At 35.6% G+C, this 9,590-nt stretch overlaps 1 protein-coding gene across 3 annotated transcripts; it reads right to left on the bottom strand.

Annotated features, from left to right (window-relative positions):
- Positions 1-1,823: 1,823 nt before the first annotated feature.
- Positions 1,824-7,070, bottom strand: LOC120076046 (mitogen-activated protein kinase kinase kinase 5-like). Of its 3 annotated transcripts, none has more exons than XM_039029826.2 (11): positions 6,422-7,070; positions 5,478-6,278; positions 5,309-5,396; positions 4,444-4,506; positions 4,190-4,353; positions 3,958-4,033; positions 3,654-3,710; positions 3,462-3,587; positions 2,687-2,896; positions 2,505-2,605; positions 1,824-2,330 (listed from the first exon to the last, which is right to left on the bottom strand). In XM_039029826.2, the coding sequence occupies exons 1-11, from the start codon at positions 6,772-6,774 to the stop codon at positions 2,231-2,233; spliced, it is 2,139 nt and encodes a 712-aa protein (XP_038885754.1). In that variant the 5' UTR covers positions 6,775-7,070; the 3' UTR covers positions 1,824-2,230. The 3 variants fall into 3 exon arrangements, 2 of the variants coding, with proteins under 2 accessions (XP_038885754.1, XP_038885756.1); XM_039029828.2 differs by having other exon boundaries at positions 5,478-6,254; XR_005481492.2 differs by having other exon boundaries at positions 1,908-2,330; positions 2,444-2,605; positions 6,422-7,037.
- Between the last annotated feature and the right edge of the window lie 2,520 nt (positions 7,071-9,590).

Here is a 9,590-nt window from a genome sequence, read left to right as displayed (position 1 = left end):
TATTAAAGGTGAAGATTATATTCTCTTTGGAAATGACGGGAGTATTTCTTAAACCAATGATAAAATTCAAAGGTATTTTTTATATTATAGTTTAACAAAAAAAAATTAAAAGAAAAAACTAAGTTTGCAAAAAGATAGGGAAATCGGAATAATATATATATTGAGAATACTAATAATAACCATTTAATTTAGGAGATTTTCAAAAATAGAAAAATAAAGAAAATCATTTATACAAAATAACAAAATTTTCTAATTCATTGGAAAAAAACATTTTCTAATGTTTTTTTTTAAAAAAAAAAAATATTGAAAATCAACCATCTAACTTCAAAGTGTGAACTCGAACAGAAGCCCTCGACCAAAATTTCAATCAAACATCAAATTCTCCCTAAATTGCAGTTGGTACTAAGAATCAAAATTCCGAAGTTGATGGACCAAAGCTGATAGAAAAATGGCATTATAATTTAGAGAGTTTCACAATTCTTCTAATTTTGACAGCGGAAGAAAAAAGAATCAAGTGAAGAAATAAAAGAGAAAATTACAGAGAAAATCAAGCGTTGGCAGGTGGATTTTGAGAAGCTGGTTCTTCTTGTTCTTGCTTGGTTTCTTGCTGGGGTCGGGCCGCCATTGTCCCCGCGGGAAGAGAGGCGGCGGCGGCGCAACCATCAACCCTCGGCGGTGGTGGGCTGATCCTTCCGTCGATGCAAGAGGAGCATTTTGTCTCCGCCCAGCTCTCCAAGTCGAAATGGCCGTAACCCATTATGCTCCTTCCTGAGCACAGCCGCCCGACCACGACGGCGACCACGGCGAACACAATGATGACGACGAGGACTCCGATAACCGGACCAACAGAGCCGCTGCCCGGATGGCCGCCATAATTTTGCTGCATTTCCGCCGGCGGCGGCGATTGTTGTTCAATTGGGAGTGACATTTGGCCGGAGCAAGAACTATAATGTAATGCTCCGGCGAAAGCCACTGGATTTACTTCTTTTTCCTTTTTATCTTTTAACAGCAAATCCAAAGCTGAAGAAAACAGAGTCACTCTGTAATGGCGAGGAGATATCAAAGATGGAGTAAAGAAGAAGAGAAAAGCAAAAGCAATTACAAAAGAGTGACCAATGGAGAAAAAGATGTTTCTTTTACTGTAATATTTTGATGGAAACAATAAGAACCCTGAGCACTGTAAAAGGACGAAAAGAAAAAGGCAATGTAATCAGAAAAGTTGGAATCTTTGGGAGTGTTAAAAGTCCAATATCTTTCCCAGATTGTGCCCTTCTTTTTGCTTTTTAAATAATGAATAAACAAATTGTCAAATGACCCAAATGAGCTATTTACAGGCCTATTCTTGTTCTTGCTCATGTAAAGAATCTACCCAAAAGAAACCTTAACTGTACATAATTTCAAAAGTTACTGTTTTTTTACTATAAAATGGGAAAACAAACAAATAATAAGTGCAAATAGAGCATAATTTTATGGAATCTGTTCCAGGCCTACAGAAACTGGCTACGTAACATTGGCTGAAATGCCAGTACCGTCACGTGAAGCCTCTGGCAAATTATCAAACTGCTGATTTAACATATTTCTAATCTCTCATTTCTTTTTCCTTTTTGGTTTTCTTTTTTCCTTTGCTCCAACCCACATGATTAAGCACAGTCGTGAAGTTTGAATTAATGAAGTTTGGATATCAGACAAGATCAAGAGGTTTTTCAAATTTATAGCGATTTTTTCAGCCCATTTATTGCTCTTTTGCTGTTGCTTGGTCTGGAATGGTATAATCTATTGAAGAGGGAAATTTAAGTCTACCAAGCAAGAAAAGGAGGGGGAGCTAAAACAAAACTGAGATGTCAGGGTCATTTTGCCTTGTGTGAGTTGCTTTGTAGCAACGTGAGCGACAATGCAAACTAAATATATACAGATTCAAATCTAATCCTGCTTATTATAGAATGAGTACAAAAAGAATGCTTTTATCCTCTTCTTTTCCTAGTACCATCTTCCAAGGGTGATATTCTTTTTCTGTAAGTACAAAAAATATGTCAGGGCGATCGCCCTAACGTTGACAAAGACCTCAAGTTTGGTGGTTACTAAGACCTATGACAGTTTGTTTAAGAAAGAATGAGTTCTGTCGTTTTAACGAGGCAGGGGGAAAGATGATCTCTATCCCAGCTTCATGTGGTCTTATGAGAGGACAGCTAACTTCCTCGAATATTTGCCTGTAAATATCCACGACTGTAGCTCAGAGGTGCGGCACTTCCCTTTTATGAGTCCTTGAAATAGAAAAGTGATGGTTGGTAACAGCACTGGCAGGAACATTGCTTGAAATGTTCGTTGAAGGGCTGCGATTCGGTTAAAAATGGGAGTCAGTTGCAAGGAAAACTTACAAGAACTGACACCAAGATCTAAGGATAACTGAGAAACAAGAAGAAGAAACTAAAAAGAGAATATTTACAAGCGTGGGCTTCATCACTATATGGTTCATAAGTGGATGAGCAAGAGCTTAGTATAGCTACCTACGGCACGGCAAATAATTGTTTGAAGCCGAAGTTCCAGGAGAGTTTTGTGCCTGATCTCCTTTGGGATTAAGGGGGTCCTTCGGACTCGACAATTTTTCCTAGAGAGCATAGAGTGCAAAAATAAATGAGATGTTTTTATGCGATAAAACTAATAAAAAAAAATTCTAAAAAAGACTAACCAAGAGGTTCATTGTTGAAAATGATGACGTGGGGATTGAAACATTTGAGTCATTTGAGGATCTTAAGAAAGGATGGTCAAGAAGGACCATGGCTGTTGGTCTGTCAGCTGGATTCCTCTGAAAGCAACACTGGAGGAAGTCTTTCCCTTCTGGAGATAGCTTTTCTGGGATAGCTGGGGTTTTATTCAACACCTTGAACATAGCTTGATGCTGAAAAGTAAAAAAACGTAGCATTCCGTTGAACTACGAAGTTCGGAGAAAGGGTTAACTTAGCTGCTGACTTCATTTTACTTTAATTTTATTTTGATTAAATTACAAGTTTAATCTCTAAATTTTGAGGTTTGTGTCCATATGGCAATTGAATTTTTGAATGTGTCTAATAGATTTGTGAACTTTTTATTTTGTTTCTAATAGGTCCTTGACTTATACAAATCTACTAGACACAAGATTGAAATTTTGAGGTTCTATTAGACAAAGTTCAAACTTATCTAATCAATTAATTAATTTTTTAAAAATTTCGAACATGTCAAGGATCTTGTAGACTCAAGAACTAAATAGACACAAATTTCAAAATTCAGAGACCAACTTGTAATTAAACTCCTTTTGTTTTTGTTTTTTTGGGCATGTATCCTATGCTCACCTGTCAGCAGCTAAAATTTTGTCTAAAGAAAGTGACAAATCATTCTCTATATCTCTTCCCTTACAAATAAAGTCAGTTATTTTCTCTCTTTCAATGGTCTAGAAAATAGAAAGAACAAGTACATAACAGGCTCACCCCTTCAAACTCACACCATGGAGGTTTTCCATTAAGCATTTCAATTATGGTGCAACCTAGACTCCAAATGTCAACTGCCAAAGCAAGGTCAGGGTTGGCATCTTTCAACATAGCAGCTTTTATGACCTGAAATGAATTGAGAGTTATAAAAGAACGTGCTGTTTAAAAAATAAAGTCAACCGTAACACATACCTCTGGAGCCATCCAGTACGGACTACCCTTCAATGAAAGATCATACTGCCCAGTCAGCTGAGTAGAGAAAAAAAAATATTAGAGAATTTATGAAAAGTAAAGCACACAAGTTGAGATAGTTAACAAAGAGTTGAAGCATCTGCAACATCTTATTCTCTTCCAAGATATTCAGAATTCTTATGAAGATACAATGACCAAAGTTCATAAAAGAAGTTACTGCAAAAATGAGGCCATACTGTGACTTTTGAAGGAACAAACTATTGGAAACAATTAAGATGATATTCATTAGCACTTGAAAACTCACATGTTTTGCCATCCCAAAATCTGCAAGTTTGACAACGCCTGATGAATCAACTAGCAAGTTTGCACCTTTGATATCTCTATAGAAATCACAATTAAATACTATATATATAGTTTAGAGAAAGCAAAAGCATATCCAATGACTTTCTTTTGCCATTTCACCTATGTTTAACAATGGGAATGAAAAACTTATCACGGAGATTATCTGTTTATAGAAGAAAGAATTTGTCTCACACCTGTGAATTGTTTTTGTGCTATGCAAGTAAGCCAGTCCAGAGAGAATATGGCGGGTGAAATTACGAACAATAGATTCGGTAATGGCTCCACAACGTTCACGGACATATTTATTTATTGACCCAGGATAAACATACTCCAAATATATATAGAAATGATCACCAATCTACATTTCCAAAAAGGAACCCAACTTTTAGAGTTGTCAAAAATGGTTAAACGAATTCCTGATAGAAAAGATAAAAGATAGAACACTTACTGTTTCACTTCCATAATATTGTACAATATTTGGATGTTTAAGGTGACTGAGAACTTTAATTTCCTGAGACAAGAAAGAAGTTATATGGCTGGAAAACATCTTATGATCACATATATTGCTAGATCTATGAATGCTTATGTTAGGTACCTAGACACCTTGGAGAACCACACTCCAAAAGCTAGCTATTGGGGTGGGAGAGCCAAGCCACTTAAGTACCACATTGGTCATCTCATTCTAACAAATGTGGCACAAAGGCATCCCATACTACCTTGGTTCCCAACAATATCCCATCCCGGAAAGTCAACGTCTCGGCAGTACTTCATTCGGCCACACCCGGTCAGAACCCTCTGCCGGTTCCATTCTGGAACGTCAACAACGGACTCTGATACCATTGTTAGGTACTTAGGCACCTTGGAGAACCACACCCCAAAAGCTAGCTATTGGGATGGGAGAGCCAAGTCACTTAAGTACCACATTGGTCATCCCATTCTAACCAATGTGGGACAAAGACATCCCATACTACCTCGGTTTCCAACAACTTATTGCATCAAAGCCCTTAAAAAGCAAGCTTGAAAGAGTATAGATGATATGATTTGAGTAGCCATATGCTTGTTTTTATTTGAGTAGCAAGAAAAAGCAAGTTCCAACTTGAAATTTTCATTTGAACTTGGTCCTCTCAAGTAGGATTTGAGTAGCCATATGCTTGTTTTTACGTGATAGTATAGACAGAGAAAAAAGATGGTAGGTTGCTAGTAAACATCTCCGTTATCGAGAACTACTCTTAAGAACATAAAATCTTCAGGATTTAAGTAAGCAACAGACACATGCTGGCTAAATGAGGATTCAAGAAAGTACGACTGAATACCTGCTCTAGTTGCTTTATACATTCAGCAGATTTAGGATCATCAGGAATGAGATCAACTTCTTTCATTGCACATAAAGCTCCAGTCTCTCTGAAAAGTATGAAATAAACTATGAGGAGGAGTTCATTAAACACTTAATTACACATTGCAAAGCTTAGATTCCATTCAAACCTGTTGGTTGCAAGATAAACACTTCCAAACGTACCACGCCCAATTAGCTTTCCTTTTTGCCACTGACCTTTCATAGATGAAGTGTATGGCTTCTCAATAACATGATGAACACTTGACGGAATAGATTGTGGAGATGCTTGTGAAGGGGCTACTAACGGAGGAGGAAGGGGCAATGGATGGGCATTGACATGGCCATGGCTTTCAGCCCGATCTATACTACTATTTTTTAGTAACAACTTAGAATGTAGGGGAAATGCCATATCATTAGGAGATCTAGGATTGCTTACGGAACTTTGAGCTGTCGGGCTATAGAGAGGAGAATGTTGAGAAGTAAGTGCAGTTTTAAGGGGTGGTACTTTAGGAGAATTATTGGAAGGAGATTCCTGATATTCATGGTGAGTCAAACCAGAAACAAAAGGATTTCCAGTATATGTTCTTCGGGGGCTAACAGCAGGACTCGGTAAAATGCTCGTTGGCGCACTCTTTGACGACGAATTCTTAGGTGTTGAATTGTAGTTACCCCTTTCATTACTCGGATAGGTAGGGGATCCTCTGCCTTTGTTGTTTGGAGGCTGATCCAAACAACCAAAAAGAAGCTCCTTATTCGGATTCGATTTCCCTGAATTCACAGAGGGACTTTGAAGGCTTGTAAATGTCGTAGCCCCAGTCCCTCCTGAATTGCCATTAACAACTTCCAAGGTCAAATCTACAGCAACTCGCCTTTGATTGTCGCCCAAAATTCTACTTACATTCGTCGTCCCATGATCAGAGCTCTTCCTAACAGTTTTAATAGCAGAATTACTAAAAGAAACAAATTAGATCAAAAAGCCCATTCTCCCCCTTTACAATTTAGAATCAAAAGAAAAACAAAAATTGAAGGAAATTAAACGCAAATTTCATCAATTCGTAGGGCAAAAGTCAAGTCAAAATCAGAGAAAACTCACCGGACCGGATTTTCAACAGGCGATCCAACACGTCCATGACCAGAACTCCAAGAACCGGACTCCAGGCTCCGAACCGGAAAGAACTCCGGCAGAGGCAAAGGCTGAGGCAAGGGCGAGGACGACCAACGTTCGGAACCTCCAAGAGGCGATCTAGGTTTGGCCAATAAATCGGGGGAATCGGGAGATGATCGAGGGTATTCAAAGCCAACGTCTCGATCCGTAAGATGCCGGAGCTTCCTCTGTCTGGTGAGCCGCCGCTGAACGAGCGGTTCCGGTAGAACAACGGAAAATTCAGAATCGGGTAACTTCTGTTGAAGCCGAGAATTTGAAGCGCTTTTGTGAAAGAAAGGCATCTAGCTAAGCTGGTCGCGGACCCCAGGCCGGTGCCGGTGCCGCCGCCGCCGCCCGCCGGTTAAGGCCACATGTGCATAATCTCATCGTCTTTTTTCCCCATTTTCTTTTTTCCCAGCAAAAGTTAAAAATAAAAAATAAAAATCTTTGCTTTTTCTATAAACTGCCTTTAACCAGATTTGGCGGTGGTTTAATTTTATCTGCCTCCGGCCTATCTTAGGAAACACCTACTTTTATTTTCATTTTTCTTATCCTTCGCAATTTCTCTTTTTCTTTTTTTTTTTTATTGGGTTTGAATAATCAAAAATTCATACGACGACTGATTTGTCGAGCAAGACGACACGTTGACTTAAAAAAATATATATTAAAATTTGGAAATTGTTAAATTAATGGAAATAGGTCAAAGTTGGTAAGTCCAAAGACAACGTGTTGGTACGGAAGGAGCAAAAAGTCATGAGAGGTATTTGTAAAGAAATTGAATTTTTGTCAACGATAGCGCGTGGGCTACACTTGACCTTAGAAAATGGGCGAGTGGAGTCGACGCGCCCGACAGGGCAGCGGAGCCCAGGGGACACAGTTTCCTTTCCATTGGTCTTTCTGGCGCGTTCACACCACGTGCCACGTCAGACTCTGGGTTTTTTATATTATTGACCGAGTCGCTGATACCGAGTCAAAGAATCGGCCCCTTCCTTTTCCCATTTTTTTAGTACTTCTTTTCTTTTCCTCTTTATGTATTATAATAATATTTAATTCGTACGCTGACAAAAGTTCTTCAATATTTTGAAATTTACCTAGTCGTTTTGGACATTGTCTCCCTCCCTTCGGTTTTTTTTTCCACAATTTCAAATCAAGTCTTATAGATTGGATAACTATTATTTTTTCTTAATTTGAAACCACGTTTTATGTTCTAAAATATTGTGAAAATTTATAGATGGGACAATTGTTATTTTTTGTTTTGATATTTTTTCAATAAAAAAAATTAACAATTGGAAACTAATAGACTAATATTCAATTCTTTAAAAATTCACTCTAGTAACATGCTTATTCAAACAAGATATTAATAAATAGTTAGTTATATCTTGTTTTTGTTAACCATATCTATTTATTGAGCAAAATAAATTTTTAAATTCTTTCATTCAATTACACTTCAATGTTTTTCTTTTGGAGAACAAAAAGTACTAATTTTCATTTAAAAGATTTGAGCTTTCTAATAAAATAAAGTTCAGGGAATAAAAAACATAATATATATTTTTATTATGTGAAAAAATGTAAAAAAGAAAAGTGTGTAGTTATTATATGAAGAAATTAACGGATGTGTATAAATGGTCTTAAATTTCAAAAAGAAAAAAAAAACAAAGGACACGAGAACAAAAAAAATTGTTGAAAAATTTAATAATAAAAAGAGAATGTAAAATTAAATAAAAAATACACGAAAGATTAAAAAAAAAGTAGGAAATAATGTGATGACAAAATAGAATTATTGAAATATATGATGATAAAAGTAGAATGAAAAATTAAAATTTGAAGAAGAAGAAGTAGTGAACAAAAAAAACATAAAGAGGTGTGAGTATAAGGTCAAAAGAGTTGTTATTGTAAAAGTTAAGGGAACAAAGAGAAGTTAAAATTTCTCTCGTCTTAACTTTTTTATAACGTAGATTCTTTTAAGAAAATCCAAAATGTTAGAGGTGCATCAATAAGATTGTTATAATAATATGAATTCTAAACCTAAATTATAATAATGATTTATTGCTATTTTCACTTGATTTCAAATTGACTCAAGAATCATCTAAACAAATGTATTATTATTATTATTATTATTATTATTATTATTATTATTATTATTATTATTATTATTATTATTATTATTATTATTATTATTATTATTATCATCCTGAAATCATGCCTCAAGTAGAAAGACCAATTATTTAATTTGATAATATATTTTTTCTCTTTTATAATACAATATTTATTTTATTTTGAATATGGATATAATTTCTGAATTTATTTTTGATTTCATGATTGATTTTTTTTTTCCCGCCAACTAGAGCATGACTAAGTTAGTTAAAATATCTTTTATAAAAAAATATTAGTTAAAATATAAACACTCTGACCAAAGTTTGTGAAATTTTAAACAAGAGAAATCAACAATATTCTAATAAATTTCTAACTATTGTAATTTTTTTTTTATATGGACGTGTCTCAATTAACTTATGCGTACTTCAATCAATCTTATAGGATAACTCGTCAGATTCTACCTCACTAAAAGAAAGGTAAAACACTGGAGATTAATATTTTTGCCTGGTTGACTTCTTATGGGAGGATTAATATTATGAGTTTCGTCCACATTCTTGATTTGGCTTTTCTTTACCAGCTCGTGTTTCAATGTTGGGGCCTAAGGAAACCTAGATATGGGCATGGACACAGCCAAACGTATACAATGATACATCAATTTCTAAATAACTAGCACATGAACATATCGAAGAATCGAGGATACATTCTTTTTTTAGGATACATGTAAATCTAATATTAAAAAAAATACTAATTTACTCCACCAAAAATGCATAATTTAGTTGAACCTTGAAGAGTAATGTTAGGAAACCACGAAAATTTGATGCTAATTTAATTTTGTTGACAATACTTCTAATTTAGTTCAACTTATAGGAAGTTAAGGGGGGAAAATTAAAATACTAACAAAAACTGGGAGGCTAGGACTAGTGCAAACAAGGCCGATGGCGGTGTTTGCTGTTGTTTCCTTTCTCTTCCTCGTGAATAAAATATAGAAGGGAGAGAAGGCTAGTTAAAGTTTTTAGTTTTTAAC

Source organism: Benincasa hispida, unplaced genomic scaffold, assembly GCF_027475165.1.
Source record: "Benincasa hispida cultivar pf3 unplaced genomic scaffold, pf3_genome.v1.1 HicScf852, whole genome shotgun sequence".
In the NCBI taxonomy this organism is placed as follows: domain Eukaryota; kingdom Viridiplantae; phylum Streptophyta; class Magnoliopsida; order Cucurbitales; family Cucurbitaceae; genus Benincasa; species Benincasa hispida.
This window is presented reverse-complemented; position numbering and strand designations above follow the sequence as displayed.